This window comes from Zonotrichia albicollis, chromosome 1, assembly GCF_047830755.1.
Source record: "Zonotrichia albicollis isolate bZonAlb1 chromosome 1, bZonAlb1.hap1, whole genome shotgun sequence".
In the NCBI taxonomy this organism is placed as follows: domain Eukaryota; kingdom Metazoa; phylum Chordata; class Aves; order Passeriformes; family Passerellidae; genus Zonotrichia; species Zonotrichia albicollis.
Genome location: NC_133819.1, coordinates 10192601 through 10214795, shown reverse-complemented (window position 1 = coordinate 10214795; position 22195 = coordinate 10192601). Strand labels below are relative to the sequence as shown.

At 39.1% G+C, this 22195-nt stretch overlaps 1 protein-coding gene across 8 annotated transcripts in view; it reads right to left on the bottom strand.

Moving 5' to 3' along the window:
* ZMYND11 (zinc finger MYND-type containing 11) overlaps positions 1-22195 on the bottom strand; it is a 103591-nt gene that overhangs the window by 15591 nt on the left and 65805 nt on the right. For 5 of the 8 annotated variants that reach the window (XM_005480405.4, XM_074553842.1, XM_005480407.4 and 2 more), the window contains 5 exons: positions 13951-13995; positions 11099-11260; positions 2176-2253; positions 1783-1875; positions 229-316 (listed from right to left, as the gene is read on the bottom strand). In XM_005480405.4, coding sequence (XP_005480462.1) covers positions 229-316; positions 1783-1875; positions 2176-2253; positions 11099-11260; positions 13951-13995 — 466 coding nt within the window. Of the gene's footprint in view, positions 1-228; positions 317-1782; positions 1876-2175; positions 2254-11098; positions 11261-13950; positions 13996-14463; positions 14643-22195 lie in introns of those variants that run through there. The other 3 variants (XM_074554245.1, XM_005480408.4, XM_026796465.2) reach the window with 3 other exon arrangements.

The window sequence follows — 22195 nt, the reverse complement described above, 5'->3', positions numbered from 1 at the left end:
AAAGTGCAATTCTCACTAAGAGGTTTATTCAGGGAGGATGAAAATAGTTTCTGTAGTAGGTGGGCCAGAAAAGACCCTAAAAAGTCCTTATGCACTTTGATTTTTAAGGGCTTTCAAATTACCTCATTCACACTTAAGACTACTTAACATCAAATTCATCCTGGACTTGTGAATTTCCTACAAATAAAGACATATCAAACAAGGCAAGCAGTAAATGTAGTACTTTACCTCCATAGAAAATCACTGTGTTGTGTAGAAGCAGTTGAGCATCTGCTTTGAACTCCTCATAACTCCTGTACTTTCCTTCATTTACTTTCTACACAAAAGAGAACACAAGGCTGTGAGAAAACTCTTCAAAGTGCTCTACCTGCTTTATGCAGAGGAGCTTTCACAGGAGTCTGCATTATGCAACACAGATCAGACACTGCTTTTCCTGCATACAAAAGGAATACTTACAACTCTTTGACATGGTTTGTAAGTACCTGAGCTTTGGCTGCCCTTTATGCAATGCCCAGAAGTAAAATAGATCCTTTAATACTTGACCAAGTTTAAAAAATATTTTCTTGGTTGAAACAAGGTGAAGCTGCAGGAGCTGCAGCATAAGGTGTGGCCCAGAACATTTGTTCAAACTGAAATATGTTCCCTGAGGTGAACATTTTGTACCCTAAAATATCAGCTAGTTTCAAATCAATGTTGACTGCCTTTCAGGACTGAGCTTCCAGGATCTTCACTTGACAGTCTGTGTTATCTGATGAAAGTTGATTGTCCCAGTCTTCCAAACTCATAAAAAATGCCTACACGGAGCCATGCAATTAATTTTCTTAGTATGGCTTTGTCCAATGGGGAATAAAGTGTTTTCACTTGGGCTCTCTCAAGAACATCTATGACAATTCCAATCATCAAACAAAACAACATCAGCTTGTAGAATGCTATCAGAGCCAAAAGACCTTCTATGGAAGCAGGAGAAGTTGACAGAGGGGAAGGGAAGACCTGGCCTATTTTCAGGCTCAACCAGTGTTGCCAGCACTTCTAGAAAGCAGCAGTGCTGGTCTCCAAAACTGTCAGTGAAGCTATTGTTTATTTGTGCATTTTAATAATAAAACAAAGGCTCTTCACATCTGTGCTTGTAAAGGGCAAGATATACCACAGCACTGCCTACAATCCAGTTGCAGGAATGAGTAAAAATGAATATGCTGTTTATTATGGTCATGTGCAGTTGATTTATATGAGTCATGATCAGACCATTGGCTCAGAAAAAAGGGACAATATTTTTATTAGTACTTTATTTTTGGAACAATTAATGCAAAACAGATGTTTTGGGTGAGTCTGGTTTTTCATGATCAACAAAGTGATTGGTTCTCTATGAATCATTCAGATGTTTATAAAGCTGACACCCACACAAGGGCATAGTGACTGAAATCAGAATATGGCCACAAACATTGGGCCAGAGAAGCACACACAGGCACTTGAGTCTATACTCATTGATTTAGCTAAACAGTAATTTCTCTGAAGATTTTAGCTACCTGCAGATGCTAGTGAAACCTTAGTACAAAAGGAATTGAGGATACTCTGTGTCTGAAAACTAGGCACCACTGAAAATGGGTTTTACTCAATTACCTATTTATGAGGAAAAGTTTGACATGTTAAGCTTCCATACCTAATGCTGGATACAATACTGAAATACTGATCACAAAGAGAATTAAACAGGATTAGGACTTTTCAAACTTGCACTATAAAAAGACACCAAAACCAGTATGGAAGTTGGAAAGCAAGTGACTCTACCTCCTGTATAGTAGGAACATCAACAGCTGAGTGCACCAGCCTTCGATACATTGGGTGTTTGTTGTCCTTCCCTTTCTTGTTTAGATCTATAGCCTGAAAGGACCATGAGACAGCATTTGTTATTGCATTGAGAATCTGCTTAAAACACATAAAAGAGGATTAGAAAATGCAATAGTTTGGAATATTTCAGGTGGGTACTACACAAGGGCAAACTGGGGGCCACAGGCCCATGGCATACCCTGGTGAGACTGATCCAAACCTCAGGGCCTGGGAAGTGTGTGTGAAAACACACAGTGCTTGCGAAAGGAGAAATAAAAACCACCCTCTGGTAGTTCCCACAAGGATCCTGGGCAGTGCAGCAGGGACTGAGCAAAGCCCCCAGCCCAGACTCACCCGCTCCTTCATCCGGGACACGATGAACCGCAGGTATGTGCTCATCTCTTGCTTACTTGTGTTTTTCTTCTTGATACTCTGCCAAAGAAAAACAGCAGCATATCAGTATTTTAAACTTGACTTCAAAATCCAGCCAATAAACATTTCCTCTGCATTAACACTTGATTTGAAAAGGTAACTTTTGAATCACATAAAACACTATTTCTTAGGGAAAATCTTTTCTGAGAAATTAGTAACACTAACACGCCACTACCACCATATCTGTTAGTTTGAATTATGTCTGGGCTGAGAACTTCAGCTACAGAAAAATTGCAAGTTTTATTTCCACTTGTATCCATAATAGTTTGTCAAAACCTCTCATAAAAAAGTGTCTAATTAGAATAAAGCAACGAAGAAAGTAATTTTAGGGAGCAGCTGAAAATTTATTTAATGGTCTTTTTATTAGCAAGGCATTAATAATTTTAGTAAAATAAGAAATAATTTAAAAAATAATATCCTGTACCATCTACAAATTATGTGCTGACTAAGCAAAATGACACCATCTGGGAGGAAGACAAATTGGCTCTAGCCAGTAGAAACTCAGAGCACTTTTTACTGCTCAAGAAACAGCAGTCTGGGAGTTTTGTGGTTCTTCCTTAACAAAAATTAATCCAGATTCCGGAACACAGATCACTACTTTTTAGCAGTTCAGGGTCCAGTGTTTTCCCTTCTCATTTTAGATTATTATAGAGACTTACCCCACCCTTCAAAGTACAACTAGGCTAGTGGGAACCCTGCATACCAAAAATGTGCTGCTAGAGAGAAGGTGTCTCTGCAAACACCTAATGTGCTCTTACAGACAGCCTTTCCAATCCCTGTGCACAGCTCTGCAGAGCTACAGCAGCTGCCTGCAAAGTTCTACCTCCTCCCTGCTTTTACCTCCAGTAGCTCTCCCAAACAAAAGCACAGTGAAACACCAGCATGGGTTCCAGGTCTATTATCCTGGAGTGTTTCTAACTGCTCACATCTCCTGCAAGGCATTGACTCCTCCTCACACCTTGTGCACTGACTGCCAGGCTGAGCTCTCCCCTTCTCATGCCTCATTTCACCACCTGTGTGCAAACTGTGTGGACCAAACTGGCTCAGTTGCACCTGCATCCTCAATATCTGATGGTCTTTAGCAAGGTCCACATAATTGTGCAGATGAAAAAAATGAATCCATGTTCTAATATGTAAATAAAGGAAGCTTAAAAATTATCTGTCACTAGAAGTGTGCTATTTTTCATTGAATTACTTCTAATGACTCTGGACATAGGGCTCACAGACATTGAGTACAGAGCACCTGCTTTTACAAATTTACTTGGCAAGAATAAAATTACACATTAGCACAAAAAAACCTGATAGGATTTGACTGTTTATATTCCTCCTGCAAGACACTGAGGACACTGAAAACCACAGGCTGTTCCCCTGTGCTACAGCAAACTTGTAACCTATACATCTCAGGATTGTACTTACTACCTTTCTTGAAACAAAACTGTACACAGCACTATCTGCAAAGCTGCTCATTTGATTGCTTAACAGCAATTAGAATCATTAAACTGTGCTGAAATACCAGCTCAGTCACCAACCTACTCAGACCCTGCATGGTGCATAACAACACTACAGCTTCCTCCTGACTGGGAAATACTCTCTTGTGGGAAGGGCCAGCCCCAGGTATTTCTAAACCTACAGTTCCTTTAAGTATTATTTTCATAATATTAATGGTTGCCTGGCCTTCCTTCCAAACTGTGGACTGACAGAGAATTTATCCTGCACCATATATCTGAATCACATTCTGTATATTCATGTTTCACTCTGACTACCAGGAGAAACGTGCATTCTGCTGGAATTCAAATCACCTACTCAGTTTCTCATAAACCAACATTGCCACTGCAAATGAAAACCCAAATGTGCATTAAATTATCTGCATTATGAAACACTGCTGTCATTTTGTCATTTCAGGCACTGGAGTGCTATGTGCTTGCTAATGACACAGCATTTTAAAAGACTGAAACTTATAGGGAGACAATAAAACTCACATGCACTGACTAGTCCTACACCTCTTTTTCTGACATGGCTCTGGAATTTATCATCCTTTGAAAGTATTTCAGAATTCATGTGAACCATTTTTCATGCCCTGCTGGGCAAGACAGTTTGAAAGAGACTGTTGAGATGGATGGTTTACAGTCTTATCCTTGAGATCATAAGAAAAGATAGATAGCTGGCTTTGTATGGTTATTGATGTCAGTAATTAATATCATCTTAAGCACCAATGAAAATGATATAATTTACTTGCCAATTCTGGCAAACTTTTAATTTTTCCACTTTTCCTTCAATTCCTTACACTGATTTATTTTAAGAAAAACTTGATCTCCATGTTCCTCTACTAAATTTTGAAAGGTAATAAATTTAGGGAATTGGAGCTTATGAGCCAGCAAAATGTCTTTTTATGGCAAGGTTGCTCACCCTTTGTAGAAAGCCAGTTACATTTCAAGCACTTCATTCACTTTTCAACAATAATTAGCCATTTAGGAGGTAGCATTCACACATTCTTTGGAAGTTATAATGGAAAATGTGTAAGTTTTTAATAAAAAACCCCCTCCTTTGTATTTTGAAGACTTGTAGAATTCTCGGAGTCGTCAACCTAGAACCACTTAAAGCAGGAAAATAGATAATACTAGATGGGGACTGTGATTTGTATAAAATCTCTTCATATTGCTCTGACACAAGATAATATACCCTCTTTCAGGTCCCCTTTGTAGGCAGAGTGATATAGAAGCAAATATAAATGAAAATTAGGTCTTCTAATTTCCTACTTTCAGGAAACAAAAACAATGATAGCGGCAAGATCCACTTTCTTTTCCCTGTCAGATCTACTAAAATACTCTACTGGAAACCTTGTTCAAGTTCAAGTTTGTTTCAAGGAGCCTGCTGAGATTCAATCCAGCCCCTAAAATGTCAGGATCCTTATACTTTTACAAGGCCTATTTGTGGGATAAATTATCTTAATATGGGACTCTACCAGGTTTGGCTGGGGTGAAATTATTTGTCTTCACAGCAGCTCGTGTGGTGGTGTGGTTTAGATTTGTGACCAAAACAGTGTTGGTAACACATGGATGTTGCAGCTCCTGCTGAGGAGTGCTTGCACAGGGTAAAAGGGTAAAAGCCTTGGCAGTTTCTCACTCTGCCCCACAGTGAACAGACTGGGGAGTACCCAAGAGGGTGGGAGAAGACCCAACAGGGCAGAAGAACTGCACTAACCAAAGAGTGTTCCATGCTATGTAACCTCATGCTCAGCCACAAAAAGGAAGAGGAGGGAGCCTAGGGGGAATTTACCCATCTTTAACTCAGGAATTGTCTGGGCATTGATCTGTCCATGAGGGTGGGCAGTGACTGCCTGGCATCATCTTTGCTTTGTTTCCTTTCTCAGCTGGGAGCTGAGGGGACGTGGGGGTGCAGCCCTGTGGTGCTTGGCTGCCTGCTGGGGTTCACCTGCAGCATGGACAATTCTTCAGGCACACCCTGCTTTAGAGAGAGCTGCAAACCTGCTCTGAATCAAGGGAAACTGAAAGACTTGGTCAGGCCTATGTGTTTAGACAGGGGATGAAGGAGTCAAGTAATAACCTTCCCCATAGCAATCCTCATGTAGAAGATTAATGAGATTTTGTAGGTGAAAGGCCAAGCCTGCAGCCTAACTCTTTTCTTGTGGGTGCAGGAAATACCTCCTAAGAGCCTTATTCTCTGCAGCACATCTGTTTCTTAGAAGCTGGAACCTCAAGGTTACATAGCTCTTTATATTCAATATTCCAGATTAATTATACTGCCTAGCTGTTAAGAGGGTAGCAATATATTGCTACTGTGCAGGTGTGACTTATTTAGCAATTCTGACATGCTCAGAGTGCAGGGCTTCACAGCAAGGCTATACAAACCACATGAGGCTGGAGAAGCCAGGGGCACTTCCCAGAAACACTCCATCCTGCAGCAGCACCAGGCATGATGGAAGTGACAAACCTCTGCACTCTGAGTTAGCTCTCAGCTCCCAGGGTGGCAGTGGCCACTGTGCTGCAGTTGCTGCAATCTTTCATTTGAAGAGAAAAAAAAATGGGAAAACTTTAAGAAATGCAAGGTGTCAGTGCCAGCATTCTGCCTAGCTATAGGCATTTAAATTACATTTGCACTGTTTAAAGAGGTTTCAATTTCCCTGTAATCTCCCATTAATGAATATTTTTCCCTTCCTCTCTCACCTGTCCTGTGTATACACACATCAAAGAGCTGCATTTCAGTTCAGTGATGGATTATGTGAAGGCTGCTCAATGACAGATATATGTTTCTAAGGCATCAGTTCCATTTTCAGAAGCAATTCAGGTTTCCAGGGGTCTATTTGCAGAGGGGAACTATGAGCATGAGTCTAACATACACTCACCACTGCTCTTCAGAAACTTCTGGCTTTACACACTGGCCCTTGGACTTTTTTAGGGTTTAAATTGCCAGAGGAATTTGGTGCTACATATGGAAAGCTTTACTGCTCTGCTGCCCTCTCAAACTTTCAACCCTCAGGTCCTCAGGTTTCCTGTACCATTAAGAAAGGTATGCAGGCACATGGAATGGGTCTCAGAGCAACCAATGCACTGTGTGCCCTAAGCATCGCACAGAAAAGCTTCTGCAGGAGCAAAAGATGCCCTGATATTTGCCTCTTTCATGATCAGATGCAGTAAAATTAGACTTTTTAAGGCATCAGGGGCTTTTGGAAATGTTACAGCTGAATCCACAAATTGATTTCTACATGTATGGTGCATTAAGCACCTTCTGAATATGAAGCATCATATGAATTAAATATGCTTTTATCTGCACAAAGAAGGTGGCAGAAGGCTCTAAGTGGGGCTTACCCAGTTTTCTCACAGCTGTGGACAAATTCCTTTATCCTTTATTCAGCATGTGCTATGTAGTGCCCAGTTCTGTCAGCTCCCTGATTTACTCCAGGGTGCATGGCAGGGACTGGTGAGGACCAACACCTCACAGGTGTGGGCTCTGTGCTGCTAAAACTGGTCCTACACTAGGACTGTCCTTTGCCCACCAACCCATGATTATTATTTGTGTGACCACACCAAATACTGTTTCAGGAATATGTTTCCCCATCCAGGACTCAAACTCCTACCATAACACCATGAAATAAGCCAATAAAAATTCTTTCCTCCCTCCTTGCATCTGACATTGACCACCTTGACTGACAGCTGGTACCTAAACCCCCCTGATCTAAGCACCTGAAAAACTTCACTTAAGTAACCTCCATCTTCCTGTGCTTCTAACTTTCCACTGCTTGTCATTCTCACTTGTCAAATTTTGTCTGAAGTTGATTGTGAACTGCATAATGGTTTATTTTTATGTACCCTAGGAAATGCTCAGTACAGTACCAGCACTCAGAAAAAGCCTATCTATAGAATACTTCCCAGCACAGTATTTAATATATTAATATAGATTTATTCATTTATTTATTAATATAGATTTTTTTTTTCTATTTAATATAGATTACTTTGGTCTCCTATGTATAAACCCCAGGAATATTGGAGCACCCACTATAATAGGTAAATTGGCTGTAAGTCCTTGCAAAAAACATGCTTAGAAGACCAATCTCTCATCAGATGACTAAAACAATTTAGTAGTCAAGTTAAACCACATGACTAATTCTTTCCTTCTGTTTCATGAATCAAAATTATTTCTCTGTGACAAATGATATATCAAAATTCTTAATTTTGCCTTCTTATCTATTTTTTTTAAAATTTGGATTTTTAGACAAGAAATAATAATAGTCAGTTACACCAACATGATCAAAATTCTCCTATTCATAATTTTGTATATATCTATTCCCCCTCCAAAAAATTAGTATTTTTGCAGTACTTTTTGTAGTCTTTAGGTACTAAATTAACAGCTGAAGAAAATTAATTCCCTTGTTTTTTATGACTGAAGAAAAGCAATAAATGTACAAGTTTCCTATATCTTTCAGAGACAGAGGTGACTAACCCTGTCTGGAATGGACTATTCCAGTAGTGAAAAATGTAATCTCTAAGCTCATTCTATATTAAGTTTTACTCTTGTGACTTGTCTACCAGGAATTTTGCTGATAATGCCAATTTATTTCACTTAAGACAATGATTAGTCAACAGTCAGGGAAAAATTTCAATCAGTGCAATGTGGTTTGAATTGAACTTTGTTTGACTTTTGACTCCTGCTGAGAGTTATATAGGTTACAAAAATACTCAGAGTGGTACCATCAATTTAAAAAAAGAAATAAATGAGGAACTGAACATTGTTGTTTATGGATGCAATGGAGAAAAGCCATGAGCAGGCAAACAGAGTTCAGAACAAGGTTTGAAAGGGATTGTTATAAATGATATGGGAAGAAAATATTTTAAGTTATGAACAAATCTTTAGCAATGGCCTTTATAAAATATTTCTGAGTAGCCAAGTGTGCAAGATAAAAACTGCACTGGTTGATCAAACTAATACAACCAGCAATTGTGAAAGGAAAAATCCAAAGTCTTGCTGACCTTGGCAGCATTACAGAAGCAATCTTTACATAAGAATGAAGTGTTCTCAAATTATTTCTCCCAACATATTATGTTTTAAACATAGTTTTACTTCACCTTTGTAAAGAGCTTTGAAATCTCCAAGTGAGAAGTGCCATGTCCAGTTATGGAATTAAATATGAAAATATATGTATCTCTTTGTCCCAGCTAGCACTTTTCTTTAAGATACTTATTTACTGCTGATAACACAGTGCCCTTATGCAAGATGGTTAAACTCTGGACATCAGCCATGGCTCTCTCCACATTATTAGTTTTTTTGAATATAGGCCACTTTCTTGCTTTTAAAATGAAATTAGAGCAGTCATTTCCTAGGAGGATGGGGAGAAAGTAGCAGAATACTGAAGGATGACTTCTGACACAAGGATGCTGCCTCCCACACTTACAGGGACTGTGCCAGCCTCCTTAGTCCAGGTTTGCAGAGTTAGGGCTTGAAGCTGTTTGAATTAATGACAAGAAAAATAAGAGCTGCTGGCACAGGGGGAGAAAGGATGCCATGGCATTCACGGTGGCAATATCCACAAAAATAGGTTGATCATCACCTGAGGCACTAAGCAAGCCAAAGGCCTCTGGGGCAGGAAGCATTTAAGAGTCCCCAAAACCTCTCCTTAATATTTAGATAACAAAAAAGGAACCAATATGCAGAAAGATAGGCAGAAAGCACATGGCTCAACTTTCACAGGATTTTCTTTTTAAGGTAAACATTTATTTAATATCATTTCCATAAAGGACTTCAAGGCTTCATGGTGAAAGTCAAACTGTTCTCAAAGCTGATGTATCAGAGCATATTTCCAGCAATGATTCAGCATTTCCACTCTGAGGACATGGTACAAGATAGATGTTATGAAACCACCTCATACACAAGGTGGCATAAGCCATCCACAGTCTCTACCTTCACCAGGCATCATCTAAAACTCCTGGCAAACTACAGTAAAGACTGGATGCAGTTTACCTAATTTTAACTATTTATAGGAATAATCAATACTTCTAATAAGATCCAACAATTATTAAAGAGATTTATTTAAAAATGTGAAAGTAAATAATCTATATATGGTCATAACTTTTGTTTTTAACAGAAGGAATACTGAGTAGCTAAATTAAACGCTAGCAATTCAATATGGAGAGATACAGTAAATGTGTTTATTCTGAACAGGTTTTTCCCTGCCACTACTTCCTTTTCATTACTTTCAGCTTCCTTGAGGTAGCCCTGATTTTCTTACTATTTCCCTAAACCCTGAGAGCTCCCTGAGAGCAACCTGCTCTCCCAAGAGCAATCTGAGGCAACAAAAAGAGGTTTTGTGTAACTCGCTCTAAGGTAACAGCATTCAAAAAGTGCTGTTTTGAAACAAAACACTCCATGTGTTTTCAACAACTGCTTCCCCATCCCACAAAGTGCCTGAAACCTTACATTCCTTGCAGCACAGATCATCCTAAGGTCACTCTGCTGCTCCACAGCTAATCCAAGCTTTTAGCAAAGGAAGTGCCTCTCTCTCCAGCAGTCCCAGGCAGAGTGGAAGTGACAGTTTTATGCCTTTCTGTAGCAACAATTTTATCTGAAACATTCATGTGCATTATTCCTTCCACAGGAAGGGAGCCTAGCTCTCTAGGAAGCCTAGTGAAGAGCTCCATTTGGGGAGGTGACACAGAGATGACAACAGCAACAGGTATCATCCTGACCAGAATGTTTCATCTTCTCATGACATGCACACAACATATCTGACCATTCTTGGAAAGTATATAAAAAATGCTTTTTGCTGTCTCACTGCCATACTCATAAGAATAACATTTTTAAAGAAAAAACAACATAGATATGGATGCTCTGAGTGAAATTCAGACTGCCCTTTTTGCACCAATAGAATTCCCATCAGTAAATGAAAAGCAGGATTTAACTCCATGTTTTTGATTCTAACCTCATCAGTAACATGATTGTGGCTTTGTAACATAAAATACCATTCCAATAAAATATGAAGAATGCAAGTCATCAAAATACAAAAATTATTCATTAAAACAACATTAAGTAAAAACAGTAGCATCTTATACAGCAATGTGTTTACTCTTGTTGAAGGTTCCCACACTTCACTGCACTCAGGTGCACATTCTGGCACAGGGTACTGTGCAAGTAAAACTTGCTGGAGTCTTCAAAAATGGCCATCTGCTACATGCACCACATTTTGGTACCTCTGTACAGATGCTCTAGGTATGCACCATCATTTCAACATTCAGTTCTTTACCCAATAACCTGGCCAGACCATCTGGACACCTTCATCAATCTATTAATGAATATCAATCCTCTAATCAGCACATGAAATCTCATAGGTACTCACCCTGCAAACTGGGCACTGCCAGTGACTACTGCTGTCTCTAAGCCTGAACTCATCAGACAAACACTTGGAATGATACACACGAAAACACAGGTCACATATCAACACCTCTCCAGGCAAATGGCATTCAAAACAATACCAGTCATGATTTTCTGTTTCCCAGTCCTACAAAAAATACAAAATATTTTGGTATGACATTCTGTCAAAATCTGCAGGAACTAAGAACAAAATTGATATGTCTTGAAATCCAGCAGCAATTAGACATTATAAACATTTTTTAGAAGTGTATAATGTTTAAAAAACAGGGGAAAACCTATGTGCTTTAAGATCTTCATCAATTTAATACACACTAACTCCAATAGAATATGAATGCCAAGTTTTAATTTTTGCAATTGTCTGATTAGTTACAATTTCAAATATGAGCTCTGTCCACAATGAAAAGTGGGTTTGTTTTCTACCTTTGTGTAAAACATTTGTTGACCTCTCTGTATTAGATTGCAAACAAAAGTTTGTGCACCTCAACAGACCATACCTATTTTCTTGGACTATTGCCCTCAGTTTAATTGTTACATTATATTTTCAACTGTAATTTTCTGAAGGGTGGTCCCTTCCAGTCTTTACTCTCTTAAAACTGACAACTTTTCAGCATCAAAGTGTTGAGTTACAAGAAATAAATGAAATCATGAACCAATTACTGCAAGAAATGTTTCTGCTAAGCAATCCCAATGCAATTCAAAACATATAAAATGTTTCACTTGCCCTGCTCAATAGCACCGGGCTCATTCCTGACATGTTCTGCAGTAGACAAAGGATATGGTTCTGCTGATGCACAGGTGTCTTTAATATACTCTTCCTTGAAAATTCACCCCCAACGGCCAAACTCTGACCTTTGAACCATGTGCACAAGCTTTGCTGAAATAAATGAGAGCAGCATGCATATAATTTGGAGGCAGAATTTTGCTCTAGGATCTGTAGTTCTAAAACCAAGCAGAATTGCCAGTGGCCACTGTTAAATGTTTATGTTTGTTATCTGAAATGCCACAGTTTTCTCTACACTTAGAAGACAAAATAGCTGTCATATCTCAGATAAAATTCCAATGCCTTTTCTTGTCAAATGTCACTTTTCAATGGGTTCAGATCTCTGAAAAAAACTACTCCTATTCTTCAATACATTATCTTGATAAAAATCTGATCAAGCCATTTTTAATGTCATGTTGTAGAGGTGGAGTTAGCAATTCCCACTGACTGCCAGAGCTGGCATTTGCCTGATTTTCATTATGCTGTGCCTGGGCAGTGCAGTCCTTGTGTGCAAGGTCTCCTCCAGTGTGAGAAGGGCCACGCTCAGGCGGTGCCTCCAGTCCCTTGTGCTGGGCACAGAACTCTCTGACCAGAGCCCCCAGGAACACAAGAGATTGTGGGACAGCCCCAACCCAGACTGCCTGCACTAAACTTGATGTACCTTGAATGTTGGATTGCAGGGGTAGCAAGTTAAGAGGGGGAAAAACCACCCAATGAAATCTTAACCAGTGATTTTTTGAACTGAGAACTTTGCCCTCCTTTGTTGTGCAGATTAACAGTGTAACTTGACCTTTTGTCCTTTCTCCTCATTTCATTTTACTGGCAAATTATCTCAAAATGGCATAACACCATCAAATTTGGCTAAAAGAACACATTCTTCTTTCACCAAATCTTTCCCCTTCCAAAATCCAGTGGCTGTGTACTTTGGGAGCCCCTTCTTTAGGATATTTTGTAAACAACTAAAGATACTGCATTGTTGGTGTACTTGATTTGCCTGTAGACTGAGAGAAATCAGGATAGTGTTTTGTACTTCATTTATATTAACTTATGTAGAAAAAGAAAAAAGAAAAAAATCAGGTGACAGTAAAGGGCCAATTAAGCAAGAAAAATAATCAGTTTTGGTTGAATGTATATTTAGATAAAAATTAAACTGAGAAACCACAAGAGGTCCTGCAGTTTCACCACAGAATCAGGATTCCAGGATTCTTAATTTTTGTTTGTGTTAGTTACGTATTCGTATCTCCCAGATATTCCATTGTTAAGAAATATGCTGGCAAAGAGATGTGGAATTTCATAAACATATGGAAATATATTTGCTGGCAAGAAAAACCATCCACTCCAGCCAGAAACGATGACGTTAAATAAAACAGCAGAAGAGGCTTCCTTCAGTATTCACACTGTGAATACATTATTTCTAAATACAAGCATTTTCACAGAAAAAAAGGTTTTAGTTTAATGCAGTATATTTAGTGTGTAAGTATACATAAAACACTAATTTGTGTAATATATTTGAAAAGCTAGTTAAAAAAAAAGATTTAAAAAGGTACATAACCCTTGTGGACAACTGCCCTATTGACTTCAATAGCGAGGTCAGAGGCAATAGTTTTCCTCCAACAGCAATGAAATGCTGGTTATTGCTCCTCTCGGTTTACCTAAGTGTGAACGGGAGGGGAATGCGCTCCCAGCACTTCATCTATGTGTTTACTCATTTATTTTCATGCAGGAAATGGGATTATTTTAGCCGTGCCGGCTCCGGCTGCTCGGGGTCGGGCAGGCCGGGCCGCCGGGGCAGCCGCGGGCTGCAGTTCCCGCTTGCACCACCAGGTGGCGCCGGGCGCTCCCGCAAGCTCCCAGCAAGGGCGGCCGCGGTGACAGCGGCGACATCCGAGCGGCGCCGGAGCCCGCCCGACACGCGGGGCGCGCACCCAGCTCGGGACCGGGAGTGACATGGATGATGGTGGTGGCTAAGAGAGCAAACTAAGCTAGCCTAATGGAAGACAGAAACGTAATAGAAAATATGACAGAATTCAAAACCACATAGTGCAAAAATTGTTCACCTTGTTTTTTGCTGCTGTCTGGGAAAAAGGCTGCATACCGTAGGCCTTTCAAAATAAAAACAAAACAAACTTTGTATCTATACTGTAAGCCATCTGGTTATCAGGATATACACAAGGCTAGAAAGAATTCATGCACAGTGACCAGGAAATCAATCTGTTAGTTCTAACTTCTGGTTGCATACATTTCCTCCTGCATTCCTGGAATACTACCTGACACTTTCACCACATTTTATTTCTTCAAAATATCCCACGTACTTATATGATTATAAGGACCCAACACCCATCATTCTTATCCATATACACACCCACCACCAGGCCAATTTAAAAATCATCAAGAATATTAATGATTGTTAATTAATGCACCCTCTTTGATACATAAACGTTCTCTGGGCATCTAAAAATAGATCCCTCTAACATAATTTACTGCATAGGGAATTACCCCACCAAAAGCAAAGCAACACCTTTGCAGCACATTATCGAAGGTTAGGCTATCACTTCATCAATAAAACTCACAGTCCTTGTTTGTGTATAAAAGGTGAGACATTTTCCCAGGGCCATGCAGGCTGAGGAAGGCTCTCCTCCACAGGGACTGAGTTTCCTGGCGCAGGGAGGGAAGGGCTCCGGGGTCACTGTGCTGCAGACAAAGGGAATCCTCTGCCCAAGTTCAGCCTGGCCCCGAGAGGGAGCGGATTTGGCAGCAAAGCTGCGGAATCAGATCCAACAGAGACCTTCCCCCTTGGTCCTGCCCAGCTGCCCGCTGCATTCATGGGTCTATGCAGCAGCAGGACAGCAAATGGGTTTGGGGGACTGTGTAATAGCCAGAGCTATGCTCTGTTAAGCAGAGCAGGATCTTGCAATCATATGGGTCACACGTGGTCACTTGTTCTTTATATTCAAATCTGTCAAACATTATATCATAAAGGTCACTTTGCACTGACATAAATAGCTGAGGTTCACTCGGCAACGTGAGTGAAGCACTGCAACAATTTCAAAAATACATCTTATGACCGACACGTAAGCTTACTTTTCTTTGTCATTTGTCTTAAGTAGGCTGTCTTAAAGCAAATACATACATTTATTCTGGAGGTACAGAAAAATAACATGGGATAGAAAATGTCAGGCTATCCAGAGCATTTGACAATTTAAATACAGATAAACCCAACAGAAAGGAATGAATCATCATGTCGTAGCCTTTACTGTAAAATAAAATACAAAGTTGTTGTCAAGGAAAGAATAATTTTAGTGCACAAAGAAAATGTCCATTATAATGCAAATGTACATGGAAAAGAAATGCTTACTCATTAGTAATGGAGATTTACTTAGCTGTAATTGAAATAGGGAATCTGTATGTTGGAGAATGTGACATCCTGCTGTACAATTAGCATACCATTAAGTAGGAGATGTGAAGCACATACTGACAGCAAAATTAACAATAACTTAGAGGTCACAATTGTAACTATTAGGTCACTTCCATACCACAGCAAGCCCGTAATTATTGTAAAAAAAAGATGTTAAAACAAGTAATACATTTTCATTTTCATATAAATTATATGTAGGTATAGCACATGAAAACAGTATAACCTCCTTTCTTAGACTTTGTCTAAAAGGACCACTTTGCCTTTTTATAATGCACATTCCATTAACATAGCTCATTTCTTACCTGTTAATCTGTTTTCTCCAAGTCCCTTAATGGTAGCCCAGATACTCGGTATTAAGTCACTCTACTATCAGGTGGAGAGAGGAAAAGGGAGGGGGGAAGAAAGCAAAACTCTATTCATAAAACTCCCCCTTATGGGGACTTGCTGATTTCACACAGTTGAACTAGATTTCCCAAATAATCCAAATTATGGATATCCTTTGGACCCAACCAGTAAGCTAAAAAAAAAAAAGGGTCATATAGATGGGAAAGACAGTTATAAGTCAGTTACCCCTTTGGTACGATCATGTTTATTTACAAATAGTATGCATACAGTTCTGTTGTCCTAAATTCAATACGAAGCAAATGAAGGAAATAATTTCCCATGGAGTTCATGGTTCCCAGCATTTCCTGTGTGGCACTTGTCCCATAGCACTCTTTGCACTTTTTTCACCCCGCAGGTGTTCTGTTTTAAATGATTCTCCAGCATTTCCTTTACGTGTGGGCTGCTATGGTGTTCCTCTCTCTCCCCCCTACACCCCTGCACACACAGCTCCTTCCAGATCACTGGATTTTCATTCAGACCCACCTGTGCACAAACTCATTGTCAGCCCTGCATGGTGTCTGTGCTTTAACAGTCCCTAGAGCTCCAGCTGCCCAGTGGGTAAGAAACTTAGAGCAGTTTCTCACTAGTTTAAAGGAAGAGTATTAGAAGATACACAGAAGATTTCACCCACCGTGTAACAGTTCTGGTCTGTCACTGTGGTGGAATCTAGAATGGCAACAAGGTCCATGCCAGCAGATAGGAGTAATTTAAAAAATATAAATTATTTTAAAATAGTAGCATTTGCATGCTACATTTATTTCAAGTAATTTTCATCACCAGCCTAAGACTTTAGTGTTATCTTTTCATGTTTATTTCATAACCCTTTAAAGAATGTCAATAAATGAGTTCCTACTATTTCTCAGTTTCCCGTTTCTTTAACATATAATGAGATAAGCCATGCCCAATTTAAAGATATAATTTCTGAGGCAAATGTTCTGTATTCTGATATTTTAGGATTTGGGAACAGCCATAAGGAACACTTTCATCTCTTCTCACCTCTATCAGCTTTAAAATCAGAGTTCTTCACATTTTCCCCTCTTCAACTAAGAGAGAAGCATTTAAAATCTTGGGTTTTGATGTCAAGGTTTTTTTGCTGGCCTTCAATAACTCTTCACTGGAACCCAACAAAATTGACTACCAGTCCATATCAAGTAGAAATATACACTGAAATAAATGCTTCACAAGAATGATGTTCTTTTTTTCCACATCTTCGATTTTGCTTAGGTTTTGCAACATGCATCCATCATCATCTGCTGTTGGGAAGTAATTCCTATCTTCTCTACTTAATCTTTCATATTTCAAACTTTCTGCTGTAAATTAAAAGCTTTTATTATATAAGAAATGGTGGTACTGCATTCTAGCATGGATGGATCTACCATTTCATTACTCTCCTCTGGTATCCAGGTCCTCTCTTTAAGAGGACCCAGAGTATGCTGCAGGAACCTAAGCCCCCACTCACATTAAACAAAGCAGCATCTATTTCTGTCTAAAGACATTTTCCATTCTTAATAAATCAGTTCCTTTCTGTCTTTTTCAGGCAGCATCTGCTCCATCAAAGCTTTCTCAATTAGACATGAGCTTTACTAAAGGTAATTGCTAAAACCTTGCAGTACATCTTTATGACTCACAGCTATCAGGAGCCACAGTGGGGGTGCACTACTTATAAGACTTCTGTCCTCCAGTACAAAACCTGAAGAAATGCTTCAAACTTCTACACTTGCTGCAAATAGCTACTGCCCACTTCATTTATCTGTTTTTTATTTCTCTCACAGTGTAAATACTGGAATCCCTGCCCCACACAAAAGGCAACCTGAAACAGGCTTGGACAGGAGCACCAGGGTTGTTAACAGCCCTGAGGAGCTGCAGAAATGCTAAACCAGCATTTAGCTCAGCTTTGAAATGCCTCCCTTTGCCCATCTATCCACTGCTTTTGCAATTCTGTTCAACTTCCAAGTAACTGCTCTGTACTAAGAGGAGTTTTACAAAGTCTGTACTAAGAGCAGTTTTACAAAGTGTGGCTGATTATCTGTGGAGCTGCACAGATGGAAGCCTTACCCCCTTTTTTTTTTTTTCAGAGAGTTCAAGTGGATGTGGTACGTGCACACTGGCCTCTATTTTAAACAGGCTCTATCTCATTGGGCACAGCAGCCAGTAAGGAATCTCCAGCTTATCAAGGGTCTCTGGCAGATTTACTGGTTTCCACTCACACATCGCCATGCACCAAGTAATACCCGGGTGGAACAAGCATTATGTGTTATGGAACATCATTCCCAGTGTTTTTTCGAATGCAGTGGGGACACAGTGTGTGTTTTCCACCAGAGGCCTCAGTCTGCTGTGAGAGCAGTCTCTCTACTGCCCTTGGGTCTGTCTTCTCTTTGTGCCACATCCCTGGCTCCATCTATTCTCTAGCAATGAATCCTCCTGTAAACATCCTTTCAGTAGCCTACAGGATCTGCTTTTATCTTTTCATCAGAACAATGATGAAAAGGTTAGGCTTCAAACTGAGGAAGGTGTGATTAATTCCTTGATGGCTCAGAGGACTTACTCCATCTTTGCAGCAGGTAAATGGTGAGTTAGCTGTTTAATAAAGTATTTCCCTTTCATCACTACTGTAAAGGGTCTATATTTGATCAGGACGATTGCTTTCCAATGATAAAAGTTTCTTAGATCATCACATGCTTTACATTTAATGCTAAAGCAATGCTTTGGGGTAAATTCAGCACCAAAATAAGCTTCTTTTCTCCCCTGCAGTTTTCCTGCATCCCTGTGTTTACTAGATATATTTCTTTCTGTTTTGCATCTATGTTTTTCCTACTGCTTTTGCTCATCAAAAGTGCTTAGCAAATAAACAAGAATCCATTTCTCTTTCAAAGCCAAAAAGACTTCAGCAGCTAGAATCCCTTTGTGAAAATTGTTTCACTTTATCTTTTCTTTCTTTTTCTGGAAAACTACTACAGCAGGTAGCTACAATGTGTACTTTTACAGACAGGATAATCTATCCATTCTTTGTAGATTCTTTCCTTCCCTGACCTGGGCTTTATCTTTAAAATAGATTCCCATAAATTGACCCTTTAGGGCACTTCACAGGTACTCATTATTCATATTTTATCACAAAGAAATCCAAAGTTATTATAAATTCATATGTCCTCACAACTACTGAGGCATCTTGCTTTATTTCAAACGTATTTATTTATTTATTTGTTAATTGTGGCCAAGGTTTTAGCATCTCACAATTAATTGGAATTTCTTGTTTTACATGGTTTTTAAATTCTCTTATTTTAGAAACCCTTTCTATTCTAAAAAGAACCAACACAAAACCGTCAGACAGGGCAGAGATCAAAATCTCCTTCTCCATGGTTCATGTATTTATGAGCTTGTAACAATCCATTTCCATTTTCTTCACTGGTAACTGCTTCTTCTTCTGATGCACTGATACAGGAGGACTCAGGTTCTGCAGAGAATTCCACATCCTCTCAGAACTCTTCTGGCTTTCTTTCAATGAATTTAATCTAATTAATTTATTGTCAGTTTGTCTTAGAAGTCTTGAGTTTCTGGCAGAAACCACCCAAATCTCTCTGGATTCCTGCCAGGACAGGCAGATTTTTATTCAGCTTCCCACCCTGTAGCCACTTTCTTGACAATTTGGGGTGATAGGTCCCAAAGTACAGAGCCAGATTCTAGCTCCCAATGCTAAAGAATTTAGTTTTTTCCAAGAAGTGTAGTAACATGTCAGCAGCCAAACTGACAGCTTAAACCCCTGTCACACTTATCTGCTCAGCCTATGAGCTGTGCTCCTGCAGTAATGAATAAATCTCAATTTCCTTCCCAAGAATATCATGTTTGGGTAGTAGCAGTGTACACATTATTTAAGGTGAGACAATAAAAGCCTTCTCCTCCAGGATATTAGAAATAGAAAATAATTTCAAGTGAACTGTTTGTTTCTTTCTTCATGTTCCAAGCAAGTTCAAGGTTAATAGAAACTTTCAACTTATCTCCTCAGAAACTGGATTCACTCTGCTATTAATGTCACAATTTTTGACTCAGGTTGAGCCAAGAGGAGGTTTGTAGGCCATTTTCATTAGGGAGATAAATCAGTGATGGAGTGAGGAATTTATCAGGCGCAATGCATTTTATGTCCACATTAAGGTTTTGTTCCCCTAGAAAGAAGGTAAATCCAGACCAGAAATAAACCATCTCTTTGCTTGTAATTCCAAGTCTTCTTTCAAGAACTGTGCACAAAAATGGTCTTCTTCCCTTTTCTTGCTTAAAATACATTTACATTTCTTCTCTGGTCTTATTTTGTAGTTTTTCTTTAGGTTGATGTTTCAGCACACACAGAAACATTTTATCTGAACCAACAGCAGAACCTCCTACACAGGTTCCTTAAATCTCTTGTCCATGTGTCCTGTGCTGTAGGTGTGGCTGATATTGTTTCAGCTGTCAGTTGATAGAAAGGCATGGGGACTGCATTTATTGTGAATTATCATGAATATTAATAAGCTCAAACTGAATGAAGTTTCATTCAGTGACCAGCATGACACAATAATAAAAGATTCAAATCAGTTGCCAGAGATACAGAGCATTTTGAACACACAAAGTTAATAAAAACAACACTACTAGGTCAGGGTGGGCACAAAAGGGGTAGAAAAAACCCAAGATGTATATTTCTAAAACAAGACAGACTGATCTATGTCATTATTCTATTAGCACAATTTAAATCCCATGATGGAACCTTTCTCCAGACTAGTTTGACTAGTTTACTTCAAACTCAAAATTAAATTCTCATTCTTAAGAACATCCTTTCAATCAGAAAAGAACATTTTGTGAAATCTGTGAACAACATTATCCGTATCTCAACTCCAGAATGGAGAGTGAAAGCCTCAAAGAAGAACACAGCATTATATCAACTGAATTTTTAAAAGTCAAGTTGGCAAGGCTGAGAGAGCCAAGTGAAGATGCTGACAAGGTTGTTGCACCAGTTTAAAAGAAGCAGCATCTCTCTGCAGTCAGATGGAGTCTACTAGTGTCACCTTCAGTAATGTGAAGATCCTGCAAACATTGTGAACTCCCTTTCCAGAGAACAAAAAATAAGGATGAGCAGAGGAGAAGGAAGAAATACCCCTGAACAGATGGGAAGAGAAAAACAAGATTGGAAAAGGAATGCAGAATTGCTCACTATTCTTAACCCTTCTAGAGGCAGCAAGAACCACTGGAATTGCTGTGGGGCCATACTCAGCCTTAATGCAAAGACAGAAGAGGGTCTTGGCTTTAATGCAGAAAGAATTTCTCTTCCATGAGTTGTGAATTCAGAATTCTAATCCACTTCTCTAGGATAAAATAGCCTATGCTTTGATTTGATGATTTGAATATATTTGCTTTTCTGAACTTTCACAAATCCACTTATTTTTAGTTTATTAATAAGCAGAATCACATCTGCAGTTTGTGACAATAATTTGCAAGAAAAATCATTGCATTTAGCACATGAAGGATTGATTTCATGGCAGTCTTTTGGAAAATTAAGCTCTGAATGATGGGACCTTAAAGGATGGAAAGACAGACAGAAAAGATTCAAAGAATGTCAGAAGCTCATCATCCTTGAGTGTTCTTGTGTGACCAGGCTGGTATGTGGCCTGACCTCAAAGCGTCCTCATACTCTCCCTGATGTGTGGTATTAAGGGATGGAAGCCAGTTTGAATTTTTTCTCTCACAGGATCAATCATTAACTCTTTGCATCAGTGAATCTCAAACTGTAAAGAACACTTGCACTTTCACAATAATTGAGTATTTTCCAAGAAGAATGTTCCTGGAATCTATCTGGAACATTCCAACCTGGAAAATTCTCAATTTGTTCAATATGTAAAAAATATGAACTATATGGCTTGGGCTATGTTTGGCTTTGGATCAGTGAATTTACACAGGACTTTACATTAAAGGCAATATGGATGGATAAGGCAAACAGAGAATTTTTTAAACACTGAAGGAGATTTTTCTTCATTTGGTGTGACATGTTCTTCCTCTTTGTGCTCTTCAGTTGTAAGGGCTCACATGATGAAGGCACTGGCTGTCACTATTGCTGTTTCATATTATCCTTCTGCCCCTAACTGAAAAGAATGGGATGCACATTAAAACCATTCCTCAGCCTAGTTATTTAAAACTGGTAGCTATTCAGACTGGTTTTGGACTGAGGTTTGGTTTTGTCTGTTGTTGTTCAGGGGTTTTTTATTGTTTAAAATGTATTTTTTGTACAGAAAAGATTCAAACTCTCACAGTGACAGTTCTTAAGCTTTTTACAATTATCTTCACATTTATGGAGACTCAAGATGACATAGTCAGTTCAAAAAACAGCTTCTGGCTACCAATACTGACCTAGCATGGAAAAATCAATATAATTACAAAAGCAATTAAGCATGGCAAGCAAGGAATCAAGCCTTTGCTCAATCTAAAGTAATTTAGATTAACACAAACACAACAGCCAAAACTTCTCCTTTCTCATAGACTGATCC